Here is a 20,371-nt window from a genome sequence, read left to right as displayed (position 1 = left end):
ACACAGGAAGCACTAGGCAAAGGTTATACAGGATGTGTCTAGCCACTGACAGAAAAGATGGATGACTGTAAGGGCAACATCTAATGTCACCTAAGGGTTGCCACTGATGCCACGGAACATGGCGACTTACTGGGACAGCTGCGTACAAAGCAAGGAAGACTCTTGCCTTGCCAAGAGCACCAATTTTCTGATTTACCTTAACAGTTCCGTTGACATCAGTCTGCTCACTAACAGAAATCAGTTTCTGTCCCCTCAGCTGCACTCGCCCCTTCGCGTGGTTCAAGACTGACTTAGAAGGTGGAGAGAGCAGCGGCAGCTGTGTAAACTCGCGCCTGCCAGAACGACAGGCACAGCGACTCTGCCTTGTCCCCAGGGAAGAGCACAGGAATGTTCTGCTTTTTCAGGAAGCCGGTGCTGAACGTTACGAATGTGATGGATGTGAAGTAGGAAGGCCCACAGGTGGCAGGATGTGGCTTCCTTCCTTTCTGCATTTCCTCTGCTTTCCCTCAGAGCAAGCACAGCCCCTGGCTCACAGACAGGCAGAACGCAGGCTGAGTTACCATTCTCCTAGCTTGTGTATGGACACATCATGGCTGCCAGCAGCCGTCTCTTTCTCAGCCGTGGCCAGAGTGGGGAGTGCCCATCTGGTGCCACACCCTCCAGCAGAATCCTTGGGATTCTTGTCCTGGGCAAATCTCCTGGGCATGCGGTGGGAAATGTATGCGTTGTCAGGTAGCATCAGGCTGACAACCTTTGCTTAGACGTCACCAAAGAAAGATCATTGAAAAATAACCCAAAGGAAACCATTAAAGGATATTACACAAGATACATTTGATTTAAAAATATTTATGAGCCACGCCCTTTATTCTAACAGAATGCCACTTAATAAATATTCCACCAGGAGGATGAGAATAAACCACAAGAGTGGGAGGAAAATTTAAGGGGACGAATGATAGAAATTTTATAAAATTTTAGTTTAACCTTCAGTGGGTCACACTCAGCGTTGACAGATGTAGAGACCCGTCAGAGAAACCCATCCCTATGCGCACCGATCAAATTTCTAACCTTGACACATAGGTCAGTATATGGAGGACCAGTGACACCGGCTCTTGATGACCTGAAGCAAAGGCTTCTTAAAAGTGAGGAAGATGACGGTGCAGGCAACCAGCAGGGTGAGGCAGCTAGGCAAAATGAGGACGAGGTAGAACAGGCCAGTGTCCACCTGCCCCCACTTACAGTCCCGAGGCATGCCTTCAGGCAGCTCGACCACACGAATAATCTTAGAAGAGAGGTTACAAGTGACCATGGCCAAGTCTGCAACCGTCTTGAAGTGCTGCAGGGCCCCCCATCCTTCCACCCCGCAGCAGTCGTAAGGGTTCTGGCTGAGGTAGATGGCCTGCAGACTCCTCAGGGGCTGCTCAGACACAGCCCTCTGAGGAAGGGCCGTGAGGAAGTTTCTGCGGAGGTCGAGAGTCTGCAGGGCCAAGTTGCCACTGAATTTTGGGAAGCTAGTCAAAGAATTTCCCGAAAGATCCAGCTCCCTCAGATTCCCGAACCCAGAGAAGTCCATCTCTGCAGCGCCAGAACTGAGGCCCACATTCCTGAGAGCCAGGACCTGTAACGTAGGGGCGACAGCCCCCAGAGGGCTGATGCTCCCGTTCAGAATCCCCCAGTTGCTAGACAAGTCTAAATGAGTGAGGGAGGTACCCTGGAATGGGCGGTCTTGTAATGCCTTCAGCCCACAGCCCTCCAGAGAGAGGCTCCTCAGAGAGGCCATGTTTCTGAAATCCACACAACGGGAGGATCCCGTCCAGTCTAAGGGCACCATCTGGGGACAGAGTGAGATCTGGTTGTGGCTCATGTCAATTGTAGTGATGTTGCTGGCATTGTCGAACAGGCCAGTGGGAACGCCCAGGAGCTGGTTGGAACTCAGGTTGAACACTTGGAGGTTCTTGAGGCCGTCAGTGAGCCCTGGAGCCAGGCGCAGCTCTGCCAGCTGGTTGTGGCTCACATCTAGCTCAGTGAGGGCTCCCGGGGGCTCATGCTCTCGAATGTGGAGCATCTTCAGGCAGTTCTGGTTGAGATTCAGGTGAGAAAGGGATGGTGTTTTCTTTAGGAAACCATCCGGCAGGTGCCAGAACTGGTTTTGGCTCATGTCCAGGAAGCGAAGGGCTGACAGGTCGCTGGAGGCAAACTCTTCCCAGAGGTTGACAGTGGTGATATTAGTCACATTGCCATCCACAAGAAGGAACTGGGCTACCATCTCCTGCGGCGAGGAGGTGTTATACAGGTCCCTGTAGAAACCCATGTTGTTGTCCCGCAGCAGGAGGGTGTGCAGCTTGCTGCACTGGGGCAGGAGGGGGAAAAAGAGCAACTGGTTGTGAGACAGGTCCAGCATCTCCAGTTCGAAGGTCGCCTCCTCCCTGGCTGCCAGGAACCACTCCAGGATGTTATAGCTGACATTGAGGAACCGCAACTGCGTGAGCCTGAAGTCCACAATGCAGGGGAGGTTGTTGTAGGCCAGGTTGAGGTGCCTCAGCTCAGTCAAGCCATCAAAAGCACCACCCTCAATCTCAAAGATATAGTTCCTCTGCAAATCCAGTTCCCTGAGGTGCTCCAGGCCCTCAAAGACAGAGTCGTCGAGTCTCATGAGGGTATTCCTCGCCAGGGACACAGCCTCCAGCGAGGAGAGGTTCTGGAGCATGAGGGCTGCCATGTCTTCAGTCAGGGAGTTTCCAGACAAGTCCAGGCTCCGAAGTCCTAGCAGGGTATGGAGAGCTGCTGCCGTCTCCTTGTAGTTCTCAGAGAGGCGGTTGTCTGCCAGGCCCAGGCTGCGTAAGTGGCCTTGCCCTTGGAAGGCGTAGTGGCCAATACGGTCCAGGTGACAGCTGTGCAGGCTGAGGTTCTCCAGGTGTGGGTAGGCCTGGAGGGAATGATTCCACAGCACCCTGAGAGGGTTGGCATCCAGAATGAGTGTCCAGGAATGTAACGGGAGGCTTCTGGGTACCGAAGCAAGGTTCCGCCCCCGGCAATCAGCAACTCCATCCACCTAGGTCCAAAAACACACAAAATTTAGGCACACATATGGAGTCTGCAAAAGCAATTAGCTAGCCAGAAGATGTTAGTTAGGTATCCAGGAAAAAAAAAAACTGTTAAGAAGAGCAATGCCATTGCTTCCTATAGGTTGGCCAGTAGAACAAGGTGTTTCTTACTAACAAGTGAGTACCAAATGGCCCAATCTCCAAGGACAAAGTGGAGTGAAAAGAAAAGGCCCAAGAAAAGGACAACACCCAGGTTTGGAGCCAGCACTCAAGTCTGAATGTCTACTTTGCAATATGTTAATTTGACCCTCAGCAAAGAACTAATCTCTTAAAGTCTCAAATTCTTTAATAAGTTATTAAAATAAAACATAATAACTAAAAAATTGTTGTTATATTAAAATACAAAACAAAGGTAACTGGGCATGGTGACAGTACTCAGAACCCAGGAGGCAGAGGCAGATGGATCTCTGTGAGTTCGAGGCCATCCTGGTCTACAGAGAGAGTTTCAGGCCAGTCAGGACTATATTGAGAGACGCTGTATCAATAATGTAATCTCAGCTTCTCTTTCAGATAAAAGACACAACTATTATACTTGTAGTTTGCTCATAGGTTTTTTTGCCTCCCGAGGACTGAGTGTGATTGCTTATGTAAATCATATTTATTATGGCTAATGAGTGTTGGCATATCAGCTGTAATTACCAATGTGCGCTAATTGATTAGGCTGCTCATTGTTGAACACTTGAGTTGTTTTTAATTTCAGGATAGACTTTAGAATGAATTTGCCAGGTTCTCTGCCCTGGGACCGTTGTCATCTCTGTATTTTCCCGAGGCCTCCCTGGAGACCACTGTGCGTAGTGGCTTTCCTCAGCCAGTGATGGACCCTGTTCCTCCACAGTTGCTGTCGTCCAAGGGGGGTTCAGACCTTTGCAATTCCCACGGACCCACCCAAGTGTTGCAAAGGACCATGTGGTTCCCGGAGCACACAGGAAGCTTTCCCGTGGCCATTTTATGGGCAGGCCAGATGGCTGACGTAACGGAGAGTAGCAGTGGGGTTTCCAGACTCCTCAGATCATAAGAGCCAGAGGAAACCCTTTCTTTGACCTCCCTGATGGTCAAGCTCTACGGCTCCCCACCAGACTGAGCCCTAAAAAGTGGCTGGTGACCTCATGCTCTATTCCCTTCTCTTCCTGTGCCTGGTCACCCCCAAATAGCTATTGTGATGTGAAGTCACTCGTTGCCTTTGGAGGGGAATGGTGGCAGTCACATGTAGCTGGACTGATGCTGATAATAACATAATAATGATAACTGGCTAGACACATGGCACTCACTGCATATCAGGCATCATTGTGAATGCGTGCTGTAAATTCATTCAATCATCAAAAGAGCCCGGTATCATGATATCATTGCTAGAAATTAGTTATTACCATTGCTATCATTACTGATAGGGTCTCATATTGCTCAGACTGGTCTTGAACTCTTGACTCTCCTGCCTCCATCTCCTGAGTACTGGCTTGACAGGTGTGTGCCACCATGGTCAGTAGATATTATTATTATTGTTATTATTATTATTGTTTCTGTTTTATAGATAAAGAAACTGTCATAGAGCAACTTCAGGACCATCAGCTAAGCAGTGGTGGGGCTATAGGGTTTAGGCCTGGCCAGTCTGGCTGGTGACCCCTGCACTACCTTAAACACACTGGCTACTGTTGCCACAAGTGGTTTAGAACCACAATGGCCGTGATGTTTGAGATTAATCATCTTCAAGAACACTATCTTTCCATGGCACCAAATATACTGAAAAAAAAAATCCTGAATGTAAGTATTAAGCCTGGCTTCCAGATTGTCTTTCCAGTTCTTGGGCTTGAGCAATGCTGAGTGGGCGTGAGTTTCTCACGCAGACCCTTGACAGCCTTCAGTTATAGGCAAATTTCTGGAACGGAGCTTAGTGATGACCTAAATCTCTCTTCATGTGCAGGTGAGGAGTCTTCAAAAGACAACTGTGAAGGCTCGGGGCAACCTGCCTCTGGACTATCAGAAGCTTATGCAAAGCTTACAACCCAACCAAAATGGCTCTGTAATACAGTCTGGGCAGTGTGCTCTCTGTTGGCTCCCACATGAACTCACAGGCAGGACTTCTCCAGTGCTGGTGTGTCCCTCAGGGACTCTGGTAACATTAGGAGCTCTTTAGCCAGGTATTCTGCTCCTGGTGGCCGACTAGGCCTGTTTGTGGGGCCTCCTGCTGTCAGTACACAGGAAAAGGTGGGGTGGGGACTTCCGGGTCCTTCCCAAGTGCCGTCCTGAAATCTCCTGCTAAGGAGTAGTAAGCACACGGCACTGAGCAGGTATGCTGCTAGACAGGTACATACTGAGTCAGACTGCCCTTTGATTGACAAGGCATCAGCTTTCCTAGCAGACTGAGGACAGGGGCCAAAGAGAGAGCAGAATCCAAGGGGAAACTCACCACCTTGCAGCCTCCTTGGGAAGCTGCAGCGGCTGTCCCACTTCCGTTCCTCCATTCCACAACCAAGAAGTGAAAACCCAGGCAGAGCCAAAGGGGCAGGAACTCCATCTCAAGCGCAGCACTGTGGACAGAAGACCAGGACAAACTGAATACGACGGATTAGCCACGAGCTCAGCACTGGCACAAGAATCAGCTAGCTTCTGCACGTATCTCTTGGAGGCCCACAACTACAAGGAGGTGGAAAACCACAAATTACTCAAGTTTCTCAGCTCAGCCAACACATTCAACCTTTCGCTGACACCACCCGTGAGAGCTCATTTCATTTCATCTATGCCATTCAATGGGCAGGTGGCTGACCTCTGAAACCCCAAAGGGACAGGACAGATGATTGAGTACCAGGCCTGAAGTCACCGAGTTTCCTGTGTTTTGCCAGCCTGCAGTTTTCTTTCTGTCTGAAGCTCATCTCTGCCTGATGCAGACACGAGCTCGAGACCTATGCCATGAATGAATGAACGAATGAATGAGAGCATGGGCAAAGGAAGGATAAAGTAGGATAGAAACGCTGACTGTAGCCTCTGGACTCCGACAGATCAATTACTTTGCTGAAAGAAGGCTTTGAAGCCTAGTAGTGATGGTGCCAGCACTCAATTCCAGCACTCAGGAGGCAGAGGCAGGCAGATCTCTGAGTTCGAGGCCAGCCTGGTCTACAGAGTGAGTTCCAGGACAGCCAGGGCTACACAGAGAAACTGTGTCTAGGAGAGCAACAACAAACAAACAACAACCAAAAGAAGAAGAAGAAAAAACGAAGAAAGGCTTTCAGAAATAAGTCTGTCACTTTGGTTGGCTCATTTAAATATAGCCCATCCATAAAAGATGTTCATATTTTCACCTAGATAAGGAAAAAAAAAACTTGAGAAAATGAAAAAGTAATCCTTGGGTAGATTAAAAAAATTCTGGTGTGGTTATGGCCCTCCTGCCTGGCCAGCGCAGAAAGAACAGCAGTGATGGATGGCTTGAAATGATACATCTATCAACAGAGTCTCCAATGAAGAGGTAACAGCACCACCTTCACAAATTTCAGGGCAACAAAGGTCCAAGTGTAATGTTGGTCTATCCACGGTTCCAAATCTGAGTATCAAGGGATGAGAGCAGCCCGGGTCCCCCTTCTGAGCTCCAGGGTGGGTAACCAGGGAGCTTTTCCCCCTAGATGGAATTTCATGAGAGCCCAGTGGCATCCTCGCCCTCCTCCACCCCCATCAACAGCAAGAGCCTGGTCCAACATCCCGTCTACCCCATTCTTGCCTGGATACCTGCAAGAAGGACCAGAGAGAGAACAGCTCTTCGGTCTCTCCCTGGGTCCGCAGCAGCACTGTGTTTAATATGAACCACCCCCGTTCCATGCCAGTCACAGACCTTCTGCTAACACACGCGGACCACCGTAGGGCCCCTCCTTGCCTTCCTTCTAGTATGTCTACTCATCCCAAAGGGTGATTTAACATCTTAGTCAGATTTGAATGTTCCCTGTTGAAAACAGACTATCAAAAAACCAAGTGAAACCAATCAAGTCAAATCAGCTCCAGCGCTGACTGGAGGCCAGACCGGTTCTCTATGCCACAGAAACAACCCCGGGATCCGTCCTCGTGAGCTTCTGGGAATCCCTTCCAAGGCCCTCTTCCTATTCCTGCACCTGTGCGGGAATTATTACCTCACGGCCGGCACAGGACACAGATGGCATATGTGGAGCCATCTGGACTCCTGTCCTCAGTGTCCTCCGGCACCCTCCCACACACACACACAAGCACCCCTGAAACTTTGGGATCCCAGCCCATCCTGAGGTAAGGCTGCCAGATTCGTAAATGCCAAGGACGATAAAAATTGCTCACTCACGTTTTCATCTCACGGAATGTCCTGAAGCTCTTGGAGGAGAGATGGGGAAATGGGAATTGTCAGCACAGTAAAGTCTTTTCTCCACTTCCTGTCATGCGTGGGCTGCTACACGCAGCTGTACGCCGAATACTGACAAGCTAAACTCTGGTGTGTGAAGGGCAGGAGGGAAGCTCTCTAGGGGCTCACGACACCTCAGACTGGCACGCTAGATGAGCAAGGGTCACTATACCCAGGGTAATTTAAATTTGTGAGACACCAAAATGTTCGCAAAATTTAAAGGTATTCTCTCCTCCTAAACTCAGCCAACTAGCCCAGAAAAAAAAAAAAAGCCAGGCCCACAGGGCAACATCTGGCATTAAGTAACAGAATTGTCATGAGATTATAGAGTTTGGAACCTCAACATTCCAAAGTTTAAATTCTGCTTCCACTCTCCATAACTTCTATAGAGTCTCCAAGTCTTGGCTAATCCTCCCGTAAAACGGGCGCACTAATAACCCCTCGCAGACTTCATGCACTTATGCTGTAAGTGCTTCATCAACAGTGGAAGCTGCTGAGAACTTAATTATTATTTATGAATTCCAAATGGCGCTGAGAGCTTGTGTGGTTGTTGTTCTTAGGTATCGTCTCTAGGATGGTACAGGAAAAAATACAGTGAATGACATGGCTAGAGGGGCGACTGCTCGGCTATGCCAATTCAACAATCTACTCGGAAAGGCTGGATTAAAAAGTCTGTATTGAGAAGTAAGAATAAGACAAGGGGCTAGGGAAATGGCGCAATGGTTATCGTGTTTACTGCTTTGGCAGAGGATTTGATTCCCAGTACCCATATCGTGTGCTCCCAACCTCCTGCAACTCCAGCTCTAAGAGATCCAATGCCCCTGGCCTCAAAGGGCACCCCCCCACACATACACATAACTAAAAATAAATGTTTATTTTATTTGTTTGGTTTCAAAGAAAAGAATAGGGTGGCCCAGGGGCAGATGACTGCGCTGGTAGAGCTCTCCATCCTCAGAGTGATGACCTCATCCTGCCTTGCCCTGCTCCTAAGCAGGCGCAGAAGGCTCTGCAAGCCCGTGGCAGCTGGCCCACAGCATCTTCAGCCATCAGGAGCGCTGCTGGGGAGTTAGAAGGCAGGAGAGCGGAGGATCCAGAATATCTCTCCTTTCCCTCTCCCCTTGAGATTTCCCTGGTGACCCCAGTCTCTGGGACCACCATCCGTCCTCCCTCCCTCCTACCTAGGGCACAGATTCCTACACAGCAAGAGGCTATTATTTGTTTGGCTCAGCCTCTGCCATCATCTTCTGCCAGTCTCCTGCATGACATCGCCTATTTGAAATACCCCAGGTGACCTCTGTTTCCTTTCTGAGCTAACGATGCAAAGGAAATTGACCTTGAGGGGCTGGAGAGACGGTTCAGTGGTTAAGAGCACTGCCTGCTCGTCCTGAGTTCAATTCCCAGCAACCACATGTTCCATTCCCAGCAACCACGTGTTCAATTCCCAGCAATCACATGGTTGCTCACAACCATCTGTGATGAGATCTGGTGCCCTCTTCTGGCCTGCAGACATTCATGTCGGTAGAACACTGCATACATAAGAAATAAATACATACATACATCTTAAAAAAGAAAGAAGATGGTTTTGAAGCAGTGTCCGATGAAAATATAGAACCAGAGGTGATGGGTTCCTGCTGAGGCAGAAAGATCACAACTTTGAGGATAGTCAAATCAACTTTTTGAGTCTCAAAATGAAAAAAAAAAAAAAGGGCTGGTTTCGTTGGGCCAGGATGTAGCTCAGCAGTCAAGTGCACCAGATTGGTTTGTGTTAGGGCCCGGGGCAAGCCCTGGGACTGAAACGAAATTGAGGCATGGACTTATCGAGAAAGGGTAACGGGCTCTCAAAGCAGTAACTTTCAGGTTGGAAACGCTCTTCTGGACCAGAGATCTGCAGAAAGCTCCTTGGACACACCACACCGCAGTGGTCAAGATGATCAGTGCAGCTTTCAGGTCTCACTGGAAAACCCCAGCGACAACCACCCCCCACATCTGCTTTCTTCACCTCTCCACCCCTCCAGCTGTGATTCCCATACCATGGCTGCCAGGCAAGGGACTGAGTGTCTTTGCTGAAGGAGCTATTAGCAAGTGCTGTGCATGAATTACCACATAATTGAGAACTTTCTCAAGTAATCAGAGAAGCGAAACAAGCCTTAAGGAAAGAGGCTTTGTAGAGAAATGTATGCATTCTTTGTAATTCAATAATTCTAATTCAAAAAGTTTCTTCTCCAATAAAATGAGACTAGCAGTGCTCAAACCTAAACTGGATTAGGTTCTAAAACAATGTCCAGAAGGCAGCATCCTGACAACACCTCACGAGTTGCCAGCCAGCCTATGCTTAACACATCTAGGGAAGGATAATGTGTTCATACCGCTCCCGTCAAGCTGGTCTCTGGGACATGGGTTGGACAGCTAGGTAAAGAGTTGAAGCAGACCCTTCTAGCAAGTAAGTTTTAATCCAAATTTTGTAGTTGGCCACCCTTTTGAGAAAAGGTAGCATTTCTATCCTGGCTAGGTTTCTAACAAACTCAACATTTCTGTCATAAGCCCCATAGCCAAATTAGCAACTCAGGGAGGAAGGGGTTTATTTCAGCTTACAGCTAAGGGAAGTCATAGCAGGAACTCAAGGCAGGAACCTGGAAGCAGGAACTCAAGCAGATGCCATGGAGGAGTGCCGCTTACCGCATACAGGGGTTGCTCAACCTATTTTCTCATGGCATCCAGGACCATATACCCAAGGGTATCACTATCCCCAGAGAACTGGGTCCTCCCACATCAATAAAAAAAATGTTCCCCAGACTTGTCTGTTGGGGGCTGCAGACCCCTGGCCCCTTGACTTTCTTTGCCTGCCTCACTGCTGGAGTGAACTGAGCAAAACAACTTGTTTTCCTGTGCCTGCAGCTGCTCTGAGCACGAGACCCTCATGAGTTCCTGATGGCAGGGGAGTGAATTCTGGTGGGTTTTACAGCTGAAAATCCCAAGAGCTGGGGCGTAACTATCAGTTAAGGATCCCCATATAACCTGCCCCTGAGCACAATAAAGTTGGCATTCTTGTATCAAGGATGACCCATGTCCCCGCATCTCCTCTGTCTATCTCTGTATGTTTTTAAGGCTCCAGCCTAGTTCCTGGCTCGCATACGGCCCTGTAGTGGCACGGTCGCTACAATTGCCTGCGGGCAATCTGATGGAAACATTTTCTCAAGTGAGGTTCCCTCTTCCCACATGACTCTAGTTCGTGTCAAGTTGACCAAAAACTAGCAGCACAATTTCCCATGGGATCACTCAGCACTGTTTTATAGCTGGAAATCCTAACATAGGGATGGAGCGATGTGGGCAGTCAGCCTGGCAGCGGCCGTGAAATAGCCCCAAAACATTTGTCAAATGCGGATGTCAAGGTATCTCCTGGGCAAATGAACCAGGTCCCGCCAGCCTCCACCCTAGCCTCTGCTTGAGTAGAGGCTTGAGGACCACAGCAGCAATTCCCCTCATTGAGCATTTCCTAGAGCGAGCAATTGCTTGCTTCAAGCACTTACTACCTCCTCAGACTCCATTTCTCAGGGCCACAGAGAAGTAAATGGACTCCCCATGTGGTCAGGGCCAGCCCGTCCAAACCAACAGAGGTCAGCTTACTTTGTCCAGTCTGCGGCCACAGAACGTATCTAGCCACAGATCTTCAAGACTGCAAATGTGCTCCCACTTTGAGAGATTGCATCTGGCTGGCAGTGGGTTCCCAGTGTCCCCTCTGTACATAAGAAAAGAATCTGTATGTGAGAAAATAATCTCCTCAGGCACCCAACCTGTATTGCATTAGTTTCTCAGTTCCTTTCACAGGTTCCCCCCCCACCCCTCACTGGTGACTTCTGCAAGAGTAAGGGCAAGCCACCATGCTTCTTCAAGAGGAAGCAGGAAAGAATAGTGTAAAGGAGGGGGCTAGGGTAAGGCCTAGCTAGACCCACGTGGCTCCTCTCTAGTAGTGGCCACACGTGGCGATAACACAGCAAAAGGTTGGGCCAAGACAGAAGTAAAAGAAGGTGCGTGCAAAAGCTTTGTCTTCATAAGGAAATGCCAAGGGTTTCCATGTAAGCACATGGCATCAGGGACTACAAGTGCCTCCATAGCCTCCAGCCGTGCCCTCTCCTCCCACTCAGGGGGCAGATGCATGCTTTGGTGAAGCTAGGTAACATCTGAACCAATGGGAAGTGGAGGTAGGTCTTTTGAGCAAATGGAGTCAGTGTGGAAAAAAAAAATACACTGAAGGAGCTGTTCTGTCCCATTCATGGGAGATGCCTGTGAATCTTGGGCTTCCTGGGGAGGTGACACCTGAGTCTGTGGGCCCTCTGCACAGAGACCACAGAGATTAACCACAGCTAATTTTGTCCTGGAGTGGGAATGAAAATACCCACTCCCCAACACAGCTTCTTTGAGAAGGCACAAAAGAGCAACAACTGACAGGGACTCCTAACAGTTGCCCAGATCAGTAGAAATGCTGGCATCTCTGTGGGGCTTCGCTGTGGGACCTGAGCCACGCAGAGGTGTGGCCAAATGCCTGGTGAACGGAGAGCCTCAGTTCAAACTCAAGCCTGTGAGTTCCGCATCAACTCAACCTCAATACCACAAACCCCAACCACCCTGGGATGCATGCAGCCCTTGGCTGAATCACACATTTCACAAGCTGTTTCCTCTGCAGGAAAGACCCTTTCTGTGGTCTTCTTTTACCAAATTCCCATTAATCCTTCAGGCACCTTCCTCCTGTTTACAGCTGAACAGTCCAGTTGAAGACTAATCTGACAGCCCACATGCTCTGATGGATGGATGGATGGATAGATAGATAGATAGATAGATAGATAGATAGATAGATAGATAGATGATAGATAGATAATAGATAGATATGTATATAGAAAATCCTATCGATCCTTGCAGTTTTTTATTAACTTTATGTTTTTGAGAAGCAGTTTGAGTAATTATTAATCATTAATAACTTAACTTCCCTCTAATATTTACATATGAAAAAAACTGGAGCATACAGCCAAATTGGAAAAAGCCTGTGATCAGTGACCACTGTATTCCCCAAATACTTCAGAGTGCATATTAAACAATTCAACACTTTAAACCTTCCTGTAAGAAGGCTGGAGACGTGGCTCAGTAGTTAAGAGCACTGGCTGCTCCTCCAGAAGACCTGGGCTCGATTCTCATCACCCACATGACAGCTCACACTATTGTTGTTAACTCCAGTCCCAAGAGATTCAAAGACATCTCTGGCCTCTGTTCAGGCACATTAGAAAAATAAATACAAAATTTCAAAAGTCTGTAAGACCCACACTGAGGAGGCTGAGGCATGAGGATTGTCATGAATTTGAGACCTACAGGGGCTACATAAATTTCAGGTTAGCCTGGGCTACAGTGTGAGGTCCTGTCTCAAAAATAAACTTAAAAAGAAAATTAAAATTCTCCTGATGCAAGGTGGTGGTGGCACAAGGCTTTAATTCCAGCACTTGGGATGTAGAGGCAGGCAGATCTCTAAATTCAAGGTCAGCCTGGTCTATAGAGCAAGTTCAAGGACAGCCAGAGCTACACAGAGAAACCCTGTTTCAAAATAAACTGGAAAAGAAGAGGAGGAGAGGAAGATTTGTGAATTCACAGAGGAATGAGAGTGTTATGATTTTTTTTTAAAAATTCCTTTCTAAATGAGGCATGCTGATACAAGACTGTAATCCCAGTACTCTGACTACTGAAGCAGGAAGATGGAGAACCAAAGACCAGCCTGGGTTACATAGTGAGAGTCTATCTTTAAAAAAAAAAAAGTTACCTTCCTAAAAAATGAAAATTTGAAAGATTATTGCATAAAGACAAGAGAATTGTCGTAAATGCGTTCAGTCAGTAACATTAACGCCGGAGCTTGCAAAGACCCCTGCAGACCCTGATTCACGACTTAACATCAGCGGCAGGTTCTATGCACTAGGGGTGACTTCCATGTTCTTCTTACTGTGGTAACACATGTGTATAATTTACCACTTTAACTCTCTTGAGCATAATTCCGTGGCATTAAGTACCTTCACGTGGCTAGGTAACCACCCCACCATCGCCATAACCTTCCCATCAGCCCTCCCTCAAACCCTTGTCATCTGAAATCACTCTCCACATGTCCCTCTCTGGCACAGCTGTAACCACGGATGTTCCTCCGGGGATTGCCAGTTCTAGAGAGAACCGGGTCATAGTTATTTATTCTCTTGCACCAGAAGCCTTCCTTCCAAGGTCCGTCCGGTTGCGGCACACACCAGGATTTCCTGCTGAGTGCTGCCCCTACCAAATCTTCTGCATTCATTCATCACTCATCCCCTTTCGACCACTGTGAACAGCGGTGCTGCATTTGAGCACAGGCACACAGATGTCTGCTTAGTTATTTCCACTTTTCGGATAAGGAATCCACGGTTCTAAAAGGCCGGCGTCAACTCAGTGACTCAGGTCCTGTAGCGCTGGAGTTCAGTCCAGGAAGGAGGTGCTGGAGGGACAGGGACACCTGCTGGGGAGCTGTTTTGTTTGTCATTTAAATGTTCAGCTGGGGTGCACAGGTAGATATATACTTGTTGGTGAGTAGCCAGGAGCCTCTAGCCAAGATAGCTGGCTACTACCTTAGAACTCTCGGGGTGCCGCTATAACTCAGCGGGCCAAGAGGTGACATCTGACCCTTAGGATCCTATATCTAACCACAGAATCTATTCTCATTGGTCAGAGACCAATGCCACGCTAACTTTGACAATCTGATTAGCACCTTCGTGGAAGCAGGAATGAGCTAAATGACTAGAGAGCCTTGAAGCCCTGGGAATTAGAAAGAAACAAGCCAAGATTATTGCTAAAATAGAAGTTTTAATTCAAGAACTAGAAGAAGAGCTCAATAACCAGAGCAAGAGAAAGGCCGTTAGGGCTGTCCCAGGTGGAAGTTTCAAGTGCCTTGCGGGGTGGGGGGGTAAGTGGGAGTGGGGGGGGGGGCGTTTCAGGGACCATTAACTCGCCTGAAGCTGAAAAAGGTGGCCCCAGGCCAGGCAGGGAGAGAGCTATTCACCATTGATTCTGCAATCTGAGGGACATCCCTCAGTCTTCTCACCCAAAGGAAACAAGAAAAGCCAGGAAAGACCGACTGGGGCTACCTTAGATGTCTAAGACTCACTGAGAAGAGGCAGTGTGCAAAGTCAGAGCCCCAAATGCTATCTCCTGAGGAGAAATCCCCTCCCCGATGGTTATCTTTCTTAGAGGTAGGAGCAGGCAGTAGCGCAGGGCAAGCCCAAGTATAGAGCCTGGTTGTGGTAAATGTGGGGGCTGGGGCTGCAGGAGGGGAGTCCCCCGGGACCTCACAGAATTCTGTGGCCACGCTGAGCCCATCACTGGTCCCAGCCTTGTTCTTTATGCCCATCTCACTGGTGACCATCAGGGCAAAGTTTCTACTTCCTCCTTTGTCCCCTCTGCTGAGGCTGAAGTCTCACACCGAAGACACACAGTTTGGTCTCAAGCCCTGATTCTGTTAGTCCTGGAAAGTTCTCTCTGCCCACATTCGTTTCTCCTGCTTCTGGTAACAACTGCTGGGCTGCTTTTTGGGGAAACACACACATTCATCCTTCCTCCCTCCCTCTCTTCCTCCCTCCCTCCCTGCCTGCCTCCCTCCCTCTGTTGTATCACATAGAATGTATTACTGTAACCATTTTTAGGCATGCAATTCAGTAGGCAGTACTTTTCACTGTTCCCCTACTCCATGCCTTCTTAAGAAGCCTAACTTTTTGTTTCTTTGGGTTTTGTTTCTTTTTGGCTGATCCCAGCTCCTCACTGTGGGGACTATGATGGAAGCTGTCCCTGTTACAACCTCCTGTGCCCCTAACCAGAGTGAGTGATTGGCTTATGTCAGACACAGTATCAATCCAGGGATACCACTTAGGGGAAAGCACTTGTCTCTGCTTCACATGTCACACTGGTGGGGATTAACCTGGAAACTGAAGTGGCTTTTGTCTCTGTCTCTAGAACAAGCCCAGTAAGAGCAAAGACAAGCCAGATGAGGACTGAGGATTCTTGGTGGCATTTTTTTTTTTTTTAAATCTGCATCCAGACATGCCCGAAGTAACTGCCTTTAGACTTTTCAGGTATATGACAGAGCAAATCCTCTTGTTGGGATGAAACCGTTTTTAGGTGGGTTTCGTCCGTCATCCGCAGTTTAAATAATCCTATCTAGGGCTGATCCAGTATGTACCTCACTGGGACAGTCTTGGCCTAGCATGTGCAAATACCTGGGTTTGATCCCCCAAGCTCCCGAAAGTAGAAACAAATAAATAAATAATAAAACCATCTTATCTCTAGATCCTTGAGACCAGGTTTGCAGTTGCACACAGCATTATGAGGTCGAAGCTTCATGGTCCTCTTTATTTCTTCTTCGCCTCTCTAAGCTTTCAGAACCACTGGCTAACCTACCAGGTTGCACGCATCACCTTTGCTCAGCTATGAGGCTGAAAAGAACGGTTTTGAGGGAAGGGAATAATAAATCCCACCAAGGGCAAGAGACACATCCATAGGTTAGTGAAGTCGTGGCTGAAATGACTCCTGAGCAGAAGTCAGTGGCCCTTGGGACTGTATTACAGTCAAGTAGGTCCCGGGGAAGATGATCAAAGCTCTCCCGACATAAGTGGTTATCACATGGATGGAGCATGGCCCAAGCTACCAGTTACCCACAGAAGAGTCTGGCCTCCACTCCGTGGTGGGATCTGCACCACCAGGAAGCAGCTTAGGGTCTGCACTGGGTCTTTTTTTCAAGTCTGGAAGACCATGGACAGACGGGCCAGTGCCCGTGTTCCTCAGGACAAAGACAAAGGTGGCCAGCTCTGTTTGGGATGCCCCTGTAGCCCTTGGATAGCGGCTTAAGAACTAGAGGGTAGTGGGTTCCAGGACAGCCAGATGGAGTCTGTGTGAGCGTCCACAGAGCTCCCTTGGGGGACCCATCAAATGAAGGCACCTTCTCAGTGAGGCTGTTTGGTTTTGTTTTTAACCTAAAGGCAGGTGTTGAGGTTTTTTCCTGGGCCCATGAATCTCTACCCCTCTAGGAACTCTGAGGCTTACATATACAGCCTATGGGGGAGCCCCAGGCTAGAAAGGCCCCAAACACCTGCAGCCATGGAAAGTTTGTGCCTCACGGTCAGTAGCAAAAAGGGACCCTGGAAAGCCTGTTCTAATCCTATCACAGTGGGGCACGTGTTCATCTCCGTAGAGCAAGCAACGTGGAGCCAGCTCTGAGGGTAATGCTTCTTCCTGCCCAGCTCCTGGGTGTTTATGGGTACATGGGTGTGTGTCTGTGCCCAGAGAGGCCAAGAGGGCTACAGCAGAATACTGGACAGGAGTCAGGAGCCTGGCTCCGATAGCTGTAGATCTGGAGATCAGAGTAACATTCATGTAGATTTTACCCCGGACAAAGACTCTAGGAGAAGCGCTTTCACTGTCTGTTGGCTGAACACACAGCTGAGCGTGGAAGATCTGGATAAATCCTTATGACTGCCTGTGTAATGGTGGGTCTCAATTTATGTCTATGTACTGGCAAGAAAGACAACGCAAACACCCGCATGGTGAGTGTTCGCTGCCTCGTCTCTTTATGTCCGGTCACTCAGACCGAGCAAGGAGTATTAACCATCGTGCAGATGAGAAAACGGAGGCTCAGAACGTTCAGTGACCTCTTCACATTCGCCCTGCTCAGGCAGGAATCGAACCACAGCTCGTTCTAAAGCCCTAGGTGCTTCTCCCACATCACACCCCCTTTCTCAGCTCTAAGAGTTCCTGAGGGAGGGACTTCCACCTACACCAGAGGTGTAGCCCCCAAATCCAGCCCAGAGGCGGGGTATCTGGATACCGCAAACCCAACTCACAATGAGCCTGAGTGTGCACGCGCGCGGGGTGGGGGTGGGGGGGCTGCCGGACCTCCCACCACCCAATCCTTTCCCAGCTCGCCCACCTCGAGAAGCCTGGCGGTGCCCGGCGGTGAGCCCACGCACGAAATACTCACGGCTCCCGCAGGCCCAGGCGGCTCCGTGGGGCGCATCGTCTCCAGGGCCCCGGCCTCCTGGACAGCAGTTGCCGCTGCCGCGCTGCCTACTCGCTCTGGGGCATCAGATTATTTTAGCACTTGCGGAAGGAACCGACGGAAACTGAAGTCACATGGAGAGCTCGCTGCTCAGCGACTCAGCAAGCGTCTTAGAAGGAACTGCGACCGCGGGGGGCGCGGGAGGGGGATGGGACAAGGACGTGGGCCCCTGGAGGACCTGCAGAGTTGTCACCACGCAGGTGCAGTTTGCGAAGACGTTAGGATCGCTAAGCTCCCAACCCGGTGGGTGAGCCTGGGAGCTGGGAGTCCTGGCTTGTGGTCGGTTATCCCAGGAACTCTCCACGCTTCTATCCAAGGATCAAGTTGGGACAGAATTTGGTGAAGGGCAATCCAAGTTTGTTTAATTGGAAAAGGGGACCAGTCCACCATTTAGAAGGGTTGTCCACCCATTAATCTTTGCTTTTATCTACTCTGCCAGTCTTTATCAATCATTTTTATGGGCACCATGCTTTAAAAAAAAAAAAAGAAGGTAAATGAATAAATGGAAAAGAAAGTTGGGCATGGTGTTCCACACCTGTAATCCCAACCCCGGAGAGGCTGAGGCAGGAGGATCAGAGTGTAAGATTGTCCTGTCATAAATAGCAAGTTTGGGGCTTCCCTAGGCTTCATGAGACCCTGCCACAAACAAACAAGCAAGAAGAACAGAGGAAGACAAGGAAAGGAAAAGTTTGGTTTGTTTCTAATGGAGCTTGCACTGTAGACTGTCAGCACCATCAATTTCTTGGCTCTACTGAGTACTGAGTTATTTGATTTGCTGTGTAAAATGTTCTCTGCCAATGGTGGTCGTGTGCACAGGGCTTGCATAGATCCAAACCAAATCTGGGCAGAGATGGAGAAGCAAACATGAGCTCCCATCCCCAACCATTCTCAAAGGAAAATTAGGTTCTCCAGGGGAGTGTCAGTGGGTATACAAACCACACTTAAGGGTGGGTCCCAGACCTCGCAGTAGATGGCCAACACAAAGTCCAGTCTTGTTCATCTCCTAGTCAGACTCTATCCTATCTGGTTTAAGAATCACTGGTGTCTGAGTCCTAATTTTCTCATTCACTTCTTTCTCTTCCTCTTTCTTTCTCTCTCTTTGATTTTTTCGAGACAGGGTTTCTCTGTAATATAGCCTTGGCTGTCCTGAAACTTGCTTTGTAGATCAGGCTAGCCTCGAACTCACAGAGATCCACCTGCCTCTGCCTCCCAAGTGCTGGGATTAAAGGCGTGCACCACCACTGCTGAGCTACTTTTCTTTCTCTTAAGACAGGGTCTCATTTTAGTCTCAGTTGCCCTGAAGTTCCTCAGACACACTCCATTCTCCCTCTGCTGAGACCTCCTTGGTGGGAATGATCCCCCTGCCTTTCCCAGCCCTTTCCGTCCTCAAGGCATGGATGGGGCTCCCCGTTCTCCAGGAAGCTTTTCCCACCTCAGAGGCCTCCTCCTCTGCACGCCTTGTGTACAAGTCCCCCGACTTCATGACAGGGCTTGTGCCTTAATTTCTCATTTTGAAATTATATCTTGTTTCTCAATTACACTGTCAACTTTTAAGGACAGCAACCATGTGCTATTCAAAAAACCATACTGCCCAGTGTGCATAAAGAGGCTCAGTAAACATTTATTCAAAGAAGAAAGGGGAAAGGAAAGAAGAGAGAGAAATGGGCACTAAAGGAATCTATCTTTTCTGTGATTTCCGGGTCACTGACTTCTGAGTGTGGTGTTGGAGTCTTGGTTATTTAGATGATTGTGGTCCCCATGGGCTCTGACTTTTGGATACTTGGTGTTGTGCTGCAGTCTCCTTTGAGACTGCAATATTAAGGAAGCTCCTTAAGCCAGAAAGTAAACAACTCAAAACAACTTCAGGAAATCCCTAAAACTGACCAGATTCACTAGGCCCCTCCCTTCCAGAGTAAGCGATAAAGACTCCTAAGGGTCACTCCCAGAGAAGCCAAGCTGCAAAGAAGGCTCTCAGACTAGGCCCACTGCCTGAGAGAAGCAGAACTCAGCTGAGCTTTCTGGAAGAGCTTCAGACCAACTGAGGCACCTGGAAAGGACCCTCTCCGACCTGCTGAGCTGCCTGCAGGCTGTGCAGTGTGCTCCCGGCTCCCAGCTTTTGTGAGCTGCTATCTGTGCTAAGGCAGTCTTTGGTCATGCAGCTGTCTTGGAGTCATTTCTGTCCCTGTAAGTAAGCCCTCACCTGTATTCTGTAAACAGTTTATAGTAGCTTGAGTGGAAATGACACCTATAGGCTCATATATTTGAGTGCTTAATCACCAGGATGTGGAACTATCTGAGAAGGATTAAAAGGGTTAGGAGTCGAGGCCTTGTTGGAGTAGGCGTGGTCTTATTGAAAGAAGCGTTACTGGGGGTGGGCTTTGAGGTTTCAAAAACCTACAGCAGGCTAGGCCAGGCGCAGAGTCTCTCTGCCTGCCGGCCTACCTTCAAATCAAGATGAGGCTCTCACCTACCTCTCCAGCTTACCAGACTTCCTGTTGTGACGATAATGGATCACCCTCTAAAATTATAAGCAATCCCCCAATTAAATGCTTCCTTTTGTAAGAGTTACCTTGGTCATAGTGTCTCCTTCACAGCAATAGAACAGCAACTAAGACGTAACCTGAACACAACTCACGGTTCACCAACTTGGGCTTTGATGGCATCCATACTCTGGTTTGTCGCGGCTCCCTTTCTGGGGTGAGCAGATGTGTGTTATGTCTCCCCAGGAAGAGTCTTGCATAATACTTGGTCCCCAGTTGGTGGTTGATTGTGAAGGTTTAGGAGGCATGGTTTCTCTGGAGGAAGTGTGTTACTAGGCGCAGACTT

The 20,371-nt window shown here is 48.9% G+C and overlaps 1 protein-coding gene across 3 annotated transcripts; it reads right to left on the bottom strand.

The window, feature by feature from the left end:
- Nucleotides 1-830: 830 nt before the first annotated feature.
- Nrros (negative regulator of reactive oxygen species) lies at nt 831-17,908 on the bottom strand. Of its 3 annotated transcripts, none has more exons than XM_075966894.1 (3): nt 17,417-17,908; nt 5,503-5,623; nt 831-3,049 (listed from the first exon to the last, which is right to left on the bottom strand). In XM_075966894.1, exons 2-3 carry the CDS (start codon nt 5,608-5,610, stop codon nt 1,079-1,081), a joined length of 2,079 nt encoding a protein of 692 aa, XP_075823009.1. In that variant the 5' UTR covers nt 5,611-5,623; nt 17,417-17,908; the 3' UTR covers nt 831-1,078. The 3 variants fall into 3 exon arrangements, with proteins under 3 accessions (XP_075823009.1, XP_075823016.1, XP_075823026.1); XM_075966901.1 differs by having other exon boundaries at nt 17,468-17,854; XM_075966911.1 differs by lacking the exon at nt 17,417-17,908 and adding an exon at nt 11,071-15,062.
- Between the last annotated feature and the right edge of the window lie 2,463 nt (nt 17,909-20,371).

The sequence above is a fragment of the Microtus pennsylvanicus genome, chromosome 1, assembly GCF_037038515.1.
Source record: "Microtus pennsylvanicus isolate mMicPen1 chromosome 1, mMicPen1.hap1, whole genome shotgun sequence".
In the NCBI taxonomy this organism is placed as follows: domain Eukaryota; kingdom Metazoa; phylum Chordata; class Mammalia; order Rodentia; family Cricetidae; genus Microtus; species Microtus pennsylvanicus.
The sequence above is the reverse complement of the archived record's forward strand: the minus strand, read 5'-3'. Positions and strand labels throughout refer to the sequence as shown.